This window comes from Phyllopteryx taeniolatus, chromosome 3, assembly GCF_024500385.1.
Source record: "Phyllopteryx taeniolatus isolate TA_2022b chromosome 3, UOR_Ptae_1.2, whole genome shotgun sequence".
Lineage (NCBI taxonomy): Eukaryota > Metazoa > Chordata > Actinopteri > Syngnathiformes > Syngnathidae > Phyllopteryx > Phyllopteryx taeniolatus.
The window spans coordinates 21,212,233-21,229,521 of record NC_084504.1 but is presented as its reverse complement, the minus strand read 5'-3'; the positions used below and the strand labels follow the sequence as shown (position 1 = coordinate 21,229,521).

The 17,289-nt window shown below is 39.0% G+C and overlaps 2 protein-coding genes across 11 annotated transcripts in view; both read left to right on the top strand.

Moving 5' to 3' along the window:
• The first annotated feature begins 89 nt into the window (after positions 1-89).
• On the top strand, positions 90-8,568 carry utp15 (UTP15 small subunit processome component). The gene is made up of 12 exons (XM_061767546.1): positions 90-260; positions 708-837; positions 958-1,050; positions 1,150-1,334; positions 1,541-1,719; positions 3,740-3,865; positions 4,846-4,981; positions 5,087-5,171; positions 5,256-5,411; positions 5,601-5,702; positions 5,789-5,922; positions 7,836-8,568. The coding sequence occupies exons 2-12, from the start codon at positions 748-750 to the stop codon at positions 8,134-8,136; spliced, it is 1,587 nt and encodes a 528-aa protein (XP_061623530.1). The 5' UTR covers positions 90-260; positions 708-747; the 3' UTR covers positions 8,137-8,568.
• Positions 8,569-9,459: 891 nt separating this feature from the next.
• Positions 9,460-17,289, top strand: part of LOC133475112 (rho guanine nucleotide exchange factor 28-like) — a 53,305-nt gene continuing 45,475 nt past the window's right edge. For 7 of the 10 annotated variants that reach the window (XM_061767521.1, XM_061767520.1, XM_061767518.1 and 4 more), the window contains exons 1-2: positions 9,461-9,672; positions 11,303-11,350. In XM_061767521.1, the coding sequence (XP_061623505.1) occupies positions 11,318-11,350 (33 nt within the window). In that variant the 5' untranslated portion in view covers positions 9,461-9,672; positions 11,303-11,317. Of the gene's footprint in view, positions 9,673-11,302; positions 11,351-17,289 lie in introns of all 10 variants that reach the window. The other 3 variants (XM_061767523.1, XM_061767522.1, XM_061767519.1) reach the window with 1 other exon arrangement.

Sequence of the window (17,289 nt, the reverse complement as noted above, 5' to 3'; positions counted from 1 at the left end):
AGTGTAAATGCCCATAATAAGAAAAATCAGTCAATAATAAAAATACAATTGTTGTAGTATTCCGTGAACAAAGTAGCGTTTCAAAAAAGCGGAAGTGGATACTGAAACCATTATGGCGGCCTCCGTGGCAGCTTGTGGCAACGTGATAGCTCGTTATGACCTAACTTTTGGTTCACCTGTATAATCGACTTTAATATCCTCTCATTTCAAACATCTCTATTTAGCCTGTATTTACAACCACCGGACAGGTATTTTAAAAGGTGAGAATGCTCAAGTGGTGATTTAGTAGCGAATGTGGAGTTGCTCGTGTGCTAACTAAACTGGTTTGTTGCGCACGTTGATACTCGTCTTCTAGTTTTGTTTTCAAAATTCTATCGTAATGTTCATTTCAAGAGCGTTTTTTTAACACATTAAGTTCGTCATACTTATTAAATAATCGGTGGCAGTCTACATGCCTGCTATGTCTTCAGTTGAAGTTGTAAAATATCTTATTGTGCAACAAGATAAAAATATTTCTTAGCCAGGTTAATTAGGGTAAAATATGTTGCTATCATTTTTATGTATCTGGTAAGTATTTTATGCCATATTTAGAAATAAATCTGTAACGCGTGACCATTTGCCATATTATAGTCGATGACTGGACCGGGGTTCATGATCCATCTGCATAACATTTGACCCAACCTGTTAACTTTACAATGCTGTACCAGGTAGAGTATTTTATGACCAGAAGGAACCACACACGTGGAGATGGCTTCATTCAAACCTACAAAAATTCCAGTTTATCCCAAACTTGGAGAGAAAGTCACACAGGACACTCTGTATTGGAAAAACTACAAGGTGAGTGTCTCCAAGTCTGTTAAATAGGCAAGGGAACAAAATAAAAATGTTCCATATTTGTGTTTGTTTGGTTCTTAGTTGTGATAGGTCTGTTTATTTTTATTTTTTTGTCACCAACAGGCTCCAGTTCAGATAAAAGAATTTGGATCAGTCACAAACATCGACTTCTCTCCTGTGGCCCCATATAACTTTGCTGTGACAGCATTTACACGAGTATGAAGGCTTGTTTTCCAAAATGTACCTCACTTAGAGTTACAGTACCATGCTATGTAGCGTAAATTTGAATTTTTCTATGTTCCCTTCTCCCGTCAGATCCACATTTATGGTCCATTCTCCCAAGAGCCAATTAAGACATTCACACGATTTAAGGACACCGCGTTTTGCGGCAGGTTCCGTTCAGATGGCCAGTTGCTCGTGGCAGGATGTGAGGACTCCATCGTGCGGCTCTTTGATGTCAGTGGCAAGGTGGCGCTCAGGATGTTCAAAGGACACACAAAGTAGGAAATACTTAAAAAAAAATATTTTCATCATTTAGAATTGCCTGGTGTTGAAAAGCCGAATGATGAATTGTTGAGTGAGCCATCGACTGAATTGAATGTTGATCAAGTCTCTGACAACATTTACACATATATGAGTTTGGTATCTCCTGTTCGTGACAGTGTGAAGATGTGTCTTATCCTCTTCTTCATTTAAATCCACTCAGGGCTGTACATGTGACAGACTTTACCTCGGATCGGTACCACATCGTCTCCGGGTCGGACGACAACAGCTGTCGACTTTGGGACATCCCCAATGCGGCTGAACTCACCACCTACCAAGAACACACAGATTACATTCGCTGTGGTATCACAAGCAAACTCAATAGAGATCTCTTCATTACGGGTGAGTAAACGGAATGAAGTGACAGCAACTATACCACATGCAGAATTATTAGGCAAGTCAGTATTTTGGTCATATCACTTTTAGGCATATGTCTTACCTCCTAGCTAGATGAACCTGGGTGCTCAGTGGATTTAAGCATAGCAAGTGCTGTGTATTCGTGTAATGACTGTGGGTATGGCCTAAGGAGATCAATACCAGATATGAAGGTGTGCGTAATTATTAGGCAGCTTCTTTTCTTTTGGCAAAATGGGCCAAAAAGAGATTTAACTGACTCTGAAAAGTAAAAAATTATCCAAAGTCTCTTAGAGGGATAAGGCACTCTTGAAATATCAATGATATTGGGGCTTGATCTCAGAACCACCAAACATTCTGTTGCAAATACTCAACAAGGTTGGAAGAAATATGTTGAGGGAAAAAGATGCAAATTAACAGCCAAAGATTTGAGAAGAATCAACGGGGAAGCCAGGAACCCATTATCTACAAGTTCTGTCATATTTCAGAACTGTAACCTACCTGGAATACCTCAAAGTACAAGGTGTTCAGTAGACTTTACGCCGATCTGATCGGTGTTATCGGTATCGGCCGATAATTAGCATTTTATGCTGATAGGCTGATCGGCTTTCATGTCATAATTCGCCGATCCGATCAATGACGTCATCGATCGGCTCCGCACAAGACATTTAACTCTGCGTCTTCGTCGCGTATGAATCCAAAAGATCGTTTATTTTTAGCCTTGTCACGTGTCTTGTTGCACAGTACTGTAACTATCTGACGGCCAATAAAGTTTTTTCAATCTTGTCAGTGAAAAAACACGTCGTTGGTTTGGGACTATTTTCCAGTTTCTCAGACAAACAATACGTAACTTATTTGCAGTTTATCAAACGGACAAACTCTGGACAACACCTGTCCATATAGCTGGGACAGTGAGAAAGTTAGCGTAAGCATGTCATTAACAGTATTTATTAAAGTAATTTAATTGCAATAAAGTAATTTAATTACAGTAAGTTAGCACCCATTATTTCTGTCATGTTGTAATGTTGATTTGACGTAAATCCATGTCAGTGGCCTGTCCTTGAATTCCCCCTTAGAGGGCATTGATATTTTAACTTTTGTCTAAAATGCTAGAGAATAATTTGAGCTGGGACGGGCTCCAGCATGCCTGCAACCCTTGTGAGGATAAGCTGAACAGAAAATGGTTGGATACAGTATACAGTACACAAGTATATACAATAAATGAACAAGTCATGTAAATAGACACATTGCTCCATCTTGTGATTGGATCGGTGATCGGTTATCGTTTTTTTAAACTGAAAAAAAGCTGAAAAAAGACTACTACTGAACAAGACACTCAAGCTGAAGTGTCTAGACTGGGCCAAGAAATATCTGAAGACAGATTTCTCGAAGGTTTTCTCGTTACATCAGTCAATAGTGACTCGACGGACCAGATGCATGGGCCTGTGGCTGGATCACTAAGGGGCACAGAGCTCCATTTCGACTCGGATGCCAGCAAAGTGGAGGAGGGATACAGTTATGGGCTGGTATTGTCAAAGATGAGCTCAAAATGATCTCACAAGCATTCTGTCAGTTTTTAGAAGACACTCCAGGGAGTGGTAAAGGAAGAAAGGGACAGGTGGTTATATTGGTAACTTATTTATATATATATATATATATATATATATATATATATATATATAAATCAATTTCTATTGGAACCTTTCGAGTTGTTTTATAATTCTTCTTCATTTAGTTGCGTAATAATTCAGCACACCAATAGTTGCCTAATAATTGTCTACGACATTCTCCCAAGAAACCCTAAACCTCACTTTTACTTTCTTAAACATTCTGGTTTGAGGTTTATTTCATTTTTGGATTAATCTAAAGCACTGTAGTTGGTGATTAATAAAAATGATCCCCAAAAATAAGACTTTCCTAATAATTCTGCACACGGTGTACAGCATGATGACAAGTGCAAAATGTGACTTTTTTTTTTTATTTTTTATATAAATTAAATTCCCCTCAGGATCATACGACCACACACTTAAACTGTTTGATGCCAGAGTGGATAAGTCTGTAATGACTATGGACCATGGCCAGCCTGTGGAAAGTTTGCTTCTATATCCTTCTGAGGGACTCCTCATTTCAGCAGGTATGTGATGGTTATCTCAAAAGCAATGGAACTTTGAATTGTAGATTGCTTTTGTCCCTGTTAATAAATGATGCAAGGCCCGTAACTGTTTTTAATTGTAACAGCACATATTAAAGTCATATTTAATCGAGTGGGTAATAGGGCTGGGCGACAAATAGATTTGATCGATTAATTTGAGTTTGCTTGGACCAACTAACATGGCTGAGAACAGAGAGGAGCTAGTTTACAAAAGCACAGTTAATGTTGTCAAGTTAGTGACTGACCCCTGTAGTGACTATTTTTTCTAAAACCTGATTAGCAACTTTAATTCCCTCTAAGAAACAGAAACATGAGTGGAATCATTTTCACATTGTTTCCATATGACAAAGGAGCCTGGTGGAAGTCAATACATTTACACCATTTGTACATTGCAAAAGCAGTGATTTATCATGAAAAACTTTGACCCGAGGTATGTTCTTGTAGGACGCAAATATTTTGCCGAGGTTCACCTTGCCTCGCCGTAAAGTTCCATGGGAGAAATGATGGGTGATGTAGAGTTACGCAAAAGTAATTATTTGATTGCTCTCCTGAGCACTAAAATGGCGAATAACGTACTTGCAAATAGCAAACGGTTATAATGTCGAGGTTCACTGTCTGTTATTTTTTGTGAAAATTGATGCAAGTTAATGATGAGAAAACATTTGCTGAAATAAAAACAGTTTCATAGCTTGTTTGGTATCATGAGAAATAAAGCAAATCCCAAAAGGAGGGAAAAATAAGAAGCTAAACTTGTTTTGCATGTCATTGTCATTTGCTTTTTTTTTTTTTTTACGCATAGGGGAAAAAACATTTTTAAATAGGAAATCTAATTTTTGTGAAAAAATATTTTACTTGAAGGATGTCTTTCCCAGCCCGATAACTGAGATGTTGGGCAGCCGCAATCAAGGTCTTTATAAATCACTTTTCAAATCCATAACCACACTTTTATGTGGCTTTTCCAGGGGGGCGCTACGTCAAAGTCTGGGATCTGCTAAAAGGCGGCCAGCCCCTGGTGTCACTGAGGAACCATCACAAAACTGTCACTTGTGTGTGTCTGAGCAGCAGTGGCCAAAGGTTGCTTTCAGCCTCCCTGGACAGGTACGTAATCGACAAGTTACGTCGTTAAGCCTGTCTTGATGTTGACATATTTATGCATTTTTTTGCCCACACTGATCTTATGATATGATCATCACTGATCTTCAGGCATGTGAAAGTGTACAACACAACCAACTACAAAGTGGTGCACAACTTTGACTATGCTACGTCCATTCTCAGTCTGGCTTTGGCTGTAAGGAAAACAACCCTTCATCTTTAAGTCACACCTGTACAACCTGTTATCTTAAAATCATGTGATTTTATTTCGTCTTTACAGCCTGACGATGAGACTATTGCTGTGGGTATGACCAACGGTATCCTGAGCATTAAACACAGGAAAACCCCTGAAGAGTCAAATGAACTGTCAGGTCAACACAGGCGACGACCGGCATATCGTGTGTTTGTGAAAGGGAAGAACTACATCCCAAAACAAGTAAACTTTATTGGCATGCTGTGGTCCTTTTTTTCCCTATTTATGATTATTTAATTACAGAAGCTTTGGGTAAATGGTTTAACACGTTTAAGTTGCAGGGGCAACATTTATATTAAGATTTTTTTTTTTTGCTCTTGACATGAGCTACTAATCAACAGTTTTTTTGTGTTTGTTTTTGTCCCCCACCAGGATGATTATCTTGTCAGTAAGCCTGTGAAACAGCATTTGGAAAAATATGACAAACAGCTGAAGAAATTCAATGTTTCCAAGGCTTTGGATGTAGCTCTGGAGGTATTTTCAGACCAATGTCGTTCAGATCACTGTCAGTCTGTATTTGAGTCAAATACATTGAAAAAAAAGGTTTGCTTTGTTTGCAGTCATGGACGAGACGAAAGAAGCCGGAAATTCCCGTCGCTGTTATAAAGGAGTTAGATCGAAGAGGAACTTTGAAAAACGCGTTAGCGGGACGGGATGAACAGGAAGTGTCTCGGTTACTCCACTTTATAATTGGGTGAGATTTAATGTTGTCTTCATGCAGACACAACATATATCAGGTTGCTTTATTCCTTAATCTGCATTTGTATTTGCCAACGACAGTGGCAACAATGTCCGTATGTCTTGAATACATGCAGGTAATTGTTCAGGATTAAAGTGTAGATTTTAGTATGATCATTACCGCATTAACTGAACGATTGAGTGGCTACCAGTCCAGGGTGTACCGGTCCCCCCCACCTCTCGCCCAGAGTCACCTGGGATAGGCTCCAGTGTCACCCACAACCCTAATGAGGACAAGCACTATAGAAAATGGATGGGTAGATGGATTATCATATCTCATTGTGGCTTCCGCTCTGATAGAAGCCGTTTCCCAATTAACTCGTTCTCTGTTAGGTGTTTTTCAAAGCAGATGTCCCCATATTGCCAGGTGTTTAAGAGCATTTTGACTGATCTTTAAAGACCAACAGAATATTGTTCTGTGCCAATATAATTACCTAACCTACCAAAAGAAAGAGTGGACTCACTCTTTTCACTTATTGTCACTCTGTATTCCCTGTGCACTCCTCTGCATGTAAACTGACACATAAAACAAAAGGGAATAAATCGTTGTTTATTGAAACACCAAAATGTTTAACCAGACCACATAAGTCCGTCTAACAAATGGCTGCTAGCTTAATGTTAATGCCAAACTCCATAGACAGGCTAATGGAAATCATCATCCATTTTACGGTAATTGTAAACCTTCAAGTAACTGCTACTTTAACACCAACTGAGCAGGAACACACACACACAGTGCATACAAAAATAATCTAGGAAACGATTAATCAAATGCTGGCACGGTGGACGACTGGTTAGCACATCTGCCTCCCAGTTCTGGGGACCGGGTTTCAAATCCTGGCCCCGCATGTGTGGAGTTTGCATCTTGTCCCCGTGCCTGGGTGGGTTTTCTCCGGGCACTCCGGTTTCCTCCCACATCCCAAAAACATGCGTGGTACTGTTGTTTGAAGACTCTAAATTGCCCGTAGGTGTGATTGTGAGTGCAAATGGTTGCTTGTTTCTATGTGCCCTGCGATTGGCTGGCGACCGGTTCAGGGTGTACCCCGCCTCTCGCCCGAAGATAGCTGGGATAGGCTCCAGCAGCCCGTGACCCTAGTGAGGATAAGCGGTAAAGCAAATTGATGGATGGATTAATCAAATAATTTGATAAAAAAAATCAAAGCAAAATCTTTGTCCTTTTTTTTTATCACTGACGAATGTTACTGCAGACACACCCCACTCCGTATAGAAATAAATTGGCGGCGATGGTCATAAGCTTGGAGGAAAGACTGTGTAAAAGAAAGAGAATGTCCAATGTTTGGGATCATTTCACACTTAGAAAAAAGATGAAATGCAATTTGTACTGCAAAGCAGAACTAACGTGCCACAACAGCCCATGTGCGATCGCCAACACAAGCTATTGAAGTTAGCTAGTTTACTGTAGTCTACCGCCGCAAGTCAGAATATATTGTACAAGTGGTCAAGGATAGACACAGCCGCCGGTGCACTTTCAATTGCTTTTTAGAACAAACGGTAACAAAAGAAGCCCAAAATAATAATAGGAATTATGCATTACACTTAACAGTATACATCGCTTAAAACACATTTAGACACGAGCTGCTACGGCCACAACTGATGCCCATGCACTTACTCGACATGCAGACTGGTTAACGGTTAACATGATACGATACTGAAGGTGCACAACTCAAAATTTTGACTTACGGAAGTATTTCTTTAATTATTTTAACTAACAAGAAAATGTTCTTATGTCTGAGATGTCTGTGAGTAGGGAAGTGCCTATATATCAGAACTGTCGTAAACAGAATCCTATCAAATCAATGAAGGCCCTATAAAGGGATAAAGCAGGAATATCCACCTCTTAATTTTCTCCAGGAACGTGGTTGACCCCAGGTTCGCTCCCATTCTCGTCGTAGCGGCTGAGATGATCCTGGACATTTATCAGTCGGTCATTGGCCAGTCGTCCGTCGTGGACCGGCAACTTTTGCGTCTCCAGGATCTGCTGGAGAGAGAAATCGACTACCAGCAAGACCTCCTGGAAGTGCTCGGTATGTTGGACACTGTGTTTGCCTCCCGCCTCCCGAGGAAGGAGGTGCCGTGCCCGGGTGTCGACAGACCCAATGGCTTGACCGAGGGAGAGGCAAGTACCTCTCGACCTCAGCTCCAAGCCACTTGATGTACTCTAGGATAAATTGCAACCCTTCAAAGGTTGTATAAAAAAAAATCCCATCAGACTCCCTTGCCTCATGAGACAGGCAGACGTTTGGTTCATGTTTCAGGAGACCCTTCAAACACTCACATTTAATAAAATGTGTATTCATGAATGAGGATTCTCTGAAAGAAAATCAAGGTTTTTTTTTATTGTCTTGTACTTTGAAATGTTAAATGTATGAGTGTGCATTTGTCAGTGGCTGTATGATGTTTTCCTAATTGTATGGATTGACAAATGTTTAGGAGGAAGACGCATAAACCTTTAATATTGGAACTTGCTCAGTGTCATTCTGATTTGCCCACAGTGATTAAAATATTTTAGAACTGGCATTGGACATTAACCTTCCCCACAGCTGCTATATATGTAACCTGGACAATAAAAAAAGCTACCTTCCAAGATTGTGAAAGCTTGATTCTACTATCAACAAAAATCCATGATTCTGAAAAGTTTTTGACCCATAACATGTACAAGTAAATTATTTTTTAAAATCTTTTTGACAGGGGAAGTCGAAATAGCAAAGAATGTGGTTGCACAAGTGTGCACACCCTCATGACTTGCGTCTGTGTTCAGAACAAATCCCTTTCAAACTCATGTTAAATGGGAGACAGTACACACACCTCCCAACATTTAAACTGCCTCTGATTAACTCCAAATAAAGGTTCAGATGTTTTTCCAGGCTTTTCCTGGCATTTTTTTCCCCTTCTAGCAGAAGCCTGAAAGTTTTCTGCCTAAACTACTGCTATGCTACACTGTAGGTATGGTGTTCTTTCGGTGATGAGCAGTGTTGCATTTGCGTCAAACATAGCCTTTGGAATTATGACCAAAAAGTTCAACCTTGATTTCATCGAACCATAACAAAATCTCCCAAACGTGGGAAAATGTAAAATATTTAAAAAATAGGTCATGTTAGGGATGGGAAAGGTTTTGAAATTATGCCTTGGTCTCTGTTTTTACATTACATACATATTTTCAAAAGACAAAATATCATTTGATATACCAAAATACATAGGGTTTGAGGGTTTACATAAAAGACAGACATATTACAATTACAGTGAAAAAAGAAAATGTAGGCCATCATTACAACGTAATAACATGAAAAACACTTAGATATGACGGTAACTGGGCGTTTCTTGTCGTATGTCTGGTGTGGCGTAAACCGAGAAGCCTGTACGGTACTGGACTTCCGTTATACCTGCAGTAACAGCTTTTTCCTTTAGAGGTCGCTGGTACCCAAACAATGGTTTAATTTATACTAGCGAGGAAGTGTCAATCTCCGCCGCTGTTCAGAAGAGAGGAGGATGCCCGCCTCGTTGGCTCTGTGTGCTTACGCCACTCCCCCCTTTAAATAGCAACCACGCCGAATAAACTTGTAGTTATTTACTGCGCCGTGTGAATTATTAGCAGTTGAATGGAGCTGAGGCAGGCGTACTTGTGTTTGTTGAGGTGAAGCGGACTGTCGTTTTTCCTCCCTCGGTATATTTTGTTCTCACCAACACCAAGGTAAGTACATCCATTTTTTAAATCTTTTATTTTTATTTTTTGTAAAGCTAACTGCTTCGTTTTGCTTAATTTAATTTGCTTGGGGAAACAAAGTCGGGATAGTTGCTAAAAAAAAACAAGTTTAATAAAGAACATTTTTTGGGGGAAGGTTCTAATATACGAAAGTGCTAATTACTCAGCCCACTGAAAATAATACGTCATGTAGTTTTACTCTTTATATTGCATTTGCTGTGCAGTCAATGTTACATACAATTAAGTTGTGCAGAGATAAAGCTTTTCCTCATCACTATGACTAAAACAGATCTTAACCTTGCCGCATTGAAATAATGTTTTTTCCATTGTAGATGTATGATGAATGGACGATGGCGAATAAGTATATTTAGCCAAGCATGGCATATTTAATAAGGAGCTGGAGGAGGAGGTCACATCAGTCTCACTTAGCCAACAGCAATCAAAGAACTCTGCTGACATAAGGAGGGAAGCAAACATAAAAAGGCAATATGAGGCAGGCATGGGTCCTACAGTATATGTCCTAGCGCCTTACTGTGGCACAAGTATAATATTGCACATCAACTGTGACCATGGATACAATGTCTCTCAACACAGTTAACAAAGACTGAGAAATTGCTTTTTAACTATTTTGGACAGATTTAAAACAACACAATACTGGGTAAAAGTTCAATGTCACCGTTCGATTTGCAGTGTTATTTCAGTCTGTGTTTTAAAACAGTACACAAACATAGAAAGTATGTTTACAGCATTAACGACAAAAATAAATATGTATCCATTGTTACAGTGTATGCAAAACTAATATGCAAATATGCCCATTTTCATCCATCCATTTTCCATACCGCTTATCCTCACTAGGGTCACAGGCGTGCTGGCGTTCATTTCAGCTAACTGGTCGAGAGGCGGTGTATACCCTGAACTGGTCGCCAGCCAATCGCAGGGCACATATAGACAAACAGTCATTCACACTCACACCTATGGACAATTTAGAGTAATCAATTAACATGCATGTTTTTTGGAATGTGGGAGGAAACCGGAGTACCCAGAGAAAACCCACACAGGCATGGGGAGAACATGCAAACTCCACACAGGTGAGGCCAGATTTGAACGCAGGTCCTCAGAACTGTGAGGCAGATGATAAAGTGGAACGGATTGGATAACGACACATGACAAGGGCTCTCTACCACACTATCAATTGAAGGGAAACCCATAGATTTATGATCATATTTCAGTGAATAATGACAGTGCACTCTTCACTTTCTTTTTCTCACGCTGCTTTTAAACAACCTTGTGTGATACCCATGTACACACCAAATGTACACACTAATAGAGGGAGGTGCCAGTGCAAGCAATTTCGCAGGTAAAACATTTTCAATAATACGGATGTTCTCTATATGAACAAGTGGAATGGATTGGGTAAGGACACAATACAAGGGCTCTCGACCTTACACTATGAAATGAAAGGAAACCTATCGATTTTAGATCATATCAGTGAATAATGATAGGTTAGGTACTTATTTATTAATTTAAACTCTTTTTTTCTGCCCACTATTGAATTTGTTGGTACATTTCTGTAAAAACAAAAACAAAACAAAAAAAAGTAACTGCCATTTTCTTCCAGCAGGTGCAGTTTAAGATGGAGCTGAGTAGAAGGAAAGTCCCTCTTTATGTGAGTATGTCCTCCAATTTGCAGCATCGATGTTAAGAATATGTCTTTTAGATATTTGAAAGAGAGAACAAAACTAAACCCAAAGCCCTTTTCCGGGACTTTACTGTTTTATCTAAACGTCTCTCAAGCGGAGGTCATGAAATGATATCACACGACAATTGAGTATATGAAGTTGTTTGTTTTGTTCTTTGCAACGGTCATTGAGGTTGAAATATGCTGTGATCATGCAGAGACCTTTATTCAGCTTTCAATAAGTCCTACTGTATATGTCTTTTGAATCGCAGTTTCTTTGGAAAAATAACCATCAGTCAGTGCCACAATGAATAACAGCATAGCATCGTGTTTATCTAACTCGCAAATCAGTAACCATGTGATTCATTCACAGTCCAGTTTTTTATTTGTATTTTAGTTACTCACAGTTAGGAGGGAAAGGAACATTGATTTCCCGTGATTTTAACATATGTGTATCCCATCAATGTTTTCAGGGTAAATATTTTTTACCCTTCACCTTGCTTGATACTAAAAGTGTACATACTGTAAATATTAATGTGAAGATCAAAGAGGTGGGGTATTTCTTATACTGTATTCACTCCATTGAATCCCTTTCACGTTTGTTCATGTTGCTTTCTTTGTCATACTGAGATCACTGCAAGGCTACACAAATATATATATACCAAATCTTGTTTATAACAGTGAAGGATATACTGCTTGTTTTCCAATGAGTCAGATCTTATGCAACAATGTCATCATTAAAGTGGAGAGTGATGTCTTAATCTAGTATCGCATTACAAAAATGTGCACGATTTTCTAATTGGGAAAGAAAGAAAACATTTTTTGTTTTGTGATACCAGATTGTTTTTATTTGTTTTAAATTGATGAAATAAAGCATTTAATACAGTATAAAAAGATTCTCAAAGTGTGGTATGAGTACTACTACTTAGTGGTATGTAGGCTCCCTTTCGCGGCATACAAATGAATTACTGCCTAAATACAGTTTATTTGTAATTTACCTTTTAAGTACAATACATTTGGATTTAATCTTTATGTTCTGTTTGTTATTAAACTTTTATTTGTATACAGTTTATATTTAACTAATGTGCAATACATTTTAATGGAATCATTAAGTGACATTTGACATACAATAATATAAAAAAAAAATATATATATATATATATGATCAGGATATTTTGGGCCGATCAGCGAGTTTAAATAACCGCTCACGGATCTGATCACAAGATGGAGCCATGTGTCTATTTAAATGACTTGTTCATTTACTTAATTGCTCAAAAAATTATATTTACAATAAATATATCTTTGTTCATCTATTTATGCCAGTGAGGCATAGTGAATAAAGGCTCTTCTATTAGATTAGCAAGAAGTACATACAGTAATTAATGTATCCACTTTTTGTGACATTTTTGTTTGTTGGTGTGCCGTGAGATTTTTTAATTGTAAAATATGTTCCTTGGCTCCATAAAGGTTGGAAATCACTGCTGTAGTCAGGTTATGTATTCTAATCAGTCAGGTCAAACCAACATTACAACATGACAGAAATAATGAGTGCTAACTTATTGTAATTAAATTATTGTATTGTAATTACATTACTTCACACACGCCAAAACTTTAGAGCATGGTTCGACAGAACGCCTGCGTGTTTGCTTACAACCGTTATTGCTAGCACTAGCTTGCTAGGCTACATGAAGTTTTGTTGCCAGCTTGCGAGCCGTATCGTAATAAAAGTACATGAACATACCTCAAGCATACCTCCTTGAATTAAAGTCCTCTCTCAAGCACCGGTGACCACCAACACACATTTTTCCCCATTTATTATTATTGCATTATTTTATTGCAGTACTCTGACATAGTGCAATCGTGAAAGACCAAATTTGTCTTGTAGTCTGATCCACGCACTACGTGTTGTCTGTCTCAGACATGTTGTCTGTCCCACACTGCCAAGGCTTTTAAAAATTTTTTTTTTTAAAATAACTTTATTGGCCATCAGATATTTACAGTACTACGTCAAAAGACATGCGACAAGGCTAAAAATAAACTAGCTTATGGATTCAAATATACTGTACACGATGGCGACGCGGAGTAAATGTATTTTTGCGGAGCCGGTCAATGACATCATTGATCGGATCGGTGAATTATGACAGTGAAGCCGATCAGTCGATCAGCATAAATTGCTAATTATCGGCCGATACCGATCAGGCCGATACTGATCTGGCCGATAAGATCGGTGTAAACTCTAATACAGGGTGATTGAAAAGTAACTCCCTATTTTAAAATACTTATAATTTATTCAAATGTTGTAATATTTCTCAACATTTATTTAGGTATTAGTGGCCAGCCACAAGTCCTGATTTACCACCTTGCGACTTTTTTCTGTGGAGTTGGTTAAAGAAGCATGTCAATTCTATCAAACCAACCACTTTGGAAGAACTTGAAGGGTGAATACGAGATGTTATGTCTTCCATCCCACAAAGGTTCCTAGTGAAATCAGTTAATGTGGTTCCCAGGCGGCTTGAGAAACTGGTGGCTAATGCTGGCGTCCATATCGAATTTTAAATAAAACTCCATGCAATACACTTTCTTCTCATGTTCATTTCTTGTAAGAATTATAGTTCAGAAATAAATTACAAGTACTTAAAAATAGGGAGTTACGTTTCAATCACCCGATATATATATATATCCGTCCATCCATTTTCTGAGCCGCTTCTCCTCACTAGGGTCGCGGGCATGCTGGAGCCTATCCCAGCTGTCATCGGGCAGGAGGCGGGGTACACCCTGAACTGGTTGCCAGCCAATCGCAGGGCACATACAAACTCATATATATATATATATATATATATATATTTATATCCATTTTCTGAGCCGCTTATCCTCACAAGGGTCGCGGGAGTGCTGGAGCCAATCCCAGCTATCATCGGGCAGGAGGATTATAATATATAGTATTATAAAATATACATCATTTGGAATACAACCTTTGTCCTGTTTTTGATACTACACTGCTGTTAGTATTTTAATGTTAGTCATGATGGTGGTAGTTGGCGACACAAATGTTTTTTAGGTGGCACTTTGTGTAAAAGGTTTGAGAACCACTGCAGTAGCACATCAGTGATTGAACATTCTGGGATGCTGCCAGCTTCTGATTTGTTTAGATTTTGAAACATTTAAGGTAATATTGGATTGGGAATAATCTATTCCAGAGAATGACAAATGGACGACAGCATAATGTTATTGGCTATTTTGGCTACACCCGTTATACTAATGAGGAGGAGGGCTAAAGAAAATTGATAGATGGATTGTAAGGTGAAGTTGTTTTGCATTGCTGCTTCTACAATTTACTTACTGTCACATAAGTGTAAAAATAATTCAACTACCGTATTTTCACGACCATAAGGCGCACCGTATTAAAAGGTGCAGTCTCAGTTACGGGGTGTATTTCAGTATTTAACACATACATAAGGCGCACCGTATTATTGGGCGCAGCCATGGTAAAACATATGCTATCTTAAAACATACAGTAGCATGCATGCACGCTAAAACAATGTTTTTAAAAAGGCAGTGGGAGCAAAACTGAGTTCGGTTGTACTTTATTGAAGTATTTAACAATGTACTCACGTTATTTTTTGATGAATCCTCATCCACAAATCCATCAAAGTCCTCATCTTCTGTATCCGAAATGAACAGCTGGGCAAGTTCTCCATCAAACACGCCAGGTTCCCTCTCGTCATTGTCAGAGTCAGTCTTGTTGCCGTGCGGCTCCTCAGAAATGATGCCGGCTTTTACGAAAGCTCGAACAACAGTGCAAGCATCCACAATCCATTCACAAATTGTGGCGTAACTCGCTCGGCGCTGCCTCCTAGTCTTAGTAAAGATGTGTTCGCCATCTGTCATCCATCGCTCCCACGCTGCTCGCAACTTCACTTTGAGCGCCCTGTTTACACCGATGTCCAGCAGTTGGAGTTCCTTCGTCAAGCCTACCGGAATGATGGCAAGCTCCGAGTTATTGCACTTAGTCGAATGTTGACTGTAGAGACGCTTCTCCCGGCTGTTCTTTGCTCATTAATCCATTGCTCGAGTTGGTCTTCCAACTCAGGCCACCTCGCCTTGTTTCCGCGGAAACTCATCTTAACTCAGGTAAGTGAATCCGGAACGTGTGTTTCCAGATTATAAAAACAGGTGATACCGCCCCATTTCTGTGCGTGAGAATTTGGATCATCTCTTTTAGACATGCAGTACCAATGCATGGAATAATATGAATGAAAGAAAGAGAATAGGAGACAACTGGAAACACTTTGTGAATCCCACGCTCTCTTACCACTTAATGCTAATATTCCACGTACACTGTCTTTCAAGGTCGTCCTTATAATTGGTGCTTTTGCCTTGGCTTCTGTCCTCTAGCCTGTCTTATTTTCTGCTACTTCATTCACTTGATATGCTTCCCAGAATAATTCACACACTATCTGCTCTATTGAGGCCACAGCTTGATATCTTTTGCAGTAGATTTATTCTCCCCTGTGAAACTGGTGTGGGCTGCTGCAGTCCGACACAAGAGAACGGCTCAGGATGATGTTACTCAGCTAAATGATAAATTGTCCCATTAGTGTCCATTATCTCATTCTCTGCTTGTAAACATCTCTGAAATATCTTTTATGCCTTTTTTATTTTTATCATACAATTGTAATTATATGTAGACATAATTTCAGACAAAATTCTCCAATGGCAGATTCCTCTTTTAAGATCAATTATTGATAATTGGTTGATTAATGCACTGGTAGCCTAGTAGTCCAACACAAAGTAAGACAACATTCTCCAATGGCAGCAACCAATGTCTATGCTACAGTTTGTATTACTGAATTCCAATTTTCAGACAATAATAGCCAACACATCATTAGCCATCGGCCAAATATTTTCAATTATGTTGATAATTTCTTAACCTTTTACTTTTTTTTCTGCAATCATCAATCCAGTCATCCCTTGCCGTGTCGCGGTTCACTTTTCATGGTGTCACAGTATCACAGATTTTTAAATCATATGCATCTAATTTTACGTCACGTTTTTTTCTAATGAAAAAAAGTGATAATTTTTCTTCACAGACTCATTTTGCTGTAGGCTCATGTATGAATGAGCTCGAGCCAGGAGTAAAGAATGCAAAAAAGATGGAGAATGTCCAAAGTTTGAGATCATTTCACACTTAAAAAAAGAAGATAAAGTGCCATAAATCTACTGCAAAGCAGAATTGGCTTACACAACTGCACATGTACGGTAAAGTAAACATCTTTGGCTAATTTAATATAGACTACTACTGCTTGTTAGAGCAAATTGCTATCCCTCCACAGGCGGTCAGTGATAGTCACAGCCACCGGGGCACTTTCAATCGCTTTACTGAACAAAGGGTACTAAAATAAACACATAGCAAGCACATTCATAGGTCACAACTAATGCCCAGAGGCACTAAACACTCAGACTGGCTAACGGTTAGCTAGTTAATAGCTACCCACTATCCTGAGCCAACAACAGCCAACTCTGCACTCTCATTCGCTAACTCCCATGTCACTCAACAGGCAACGCACCAATTTTTAAAGCCACACACACAGTCACAGACACTGCAGTGTAGAATGTGAGGATGGCGACCCCAAGTGCACAAAAAAATTCCTGTACCTCACGTGCATGTTTTGTATTGGTATTTAGCAAAAATCCTTTTTTATGCAATCACTCGAATAATCGATAGGGTGATCGGTAGACTAATCAAATCTAAAAATGTTCCATAGCCCCAGCCCTGCAGGTATACCAATGACCCATATTTAAAAGAACTCAACACACGCCTCCTAATTGAGGATTTCCACTCTAAAGAGAGTGCCATAGATATATTGTTACTTCCACATTTGACATTTTGAGGGTTCGATCAATCTCTATCTCTGCGCTATGGTTCT

What these genes read in the sequence shown, in the direction of transcription:
- utp15 (XM_061767546.1), top strand. Translation starts at nt 748, where the DNA reads ATGGCTTCATTCAAACCTACAAAAATTCCAGTTTATCCCAAACTTGGA. An exon ending in CTGTGACAGCATTTACACGA is followed by an intron (nt 1,051 to 1,149) that starts GTATGAAGGCTT and finishes TTCTCCCGTCAG; the next exon opens with ATCCACATTTATGGTCCATT. An exon ending in TTCTCAGTCTGGCTTTGGCT is followed by an intron (nt 5,172 to 5,255) that starts GTAAGGAAAACA and finishes TCGTCTTTACAG; the next exon opens with CCTGACGATGAGACTATTGC.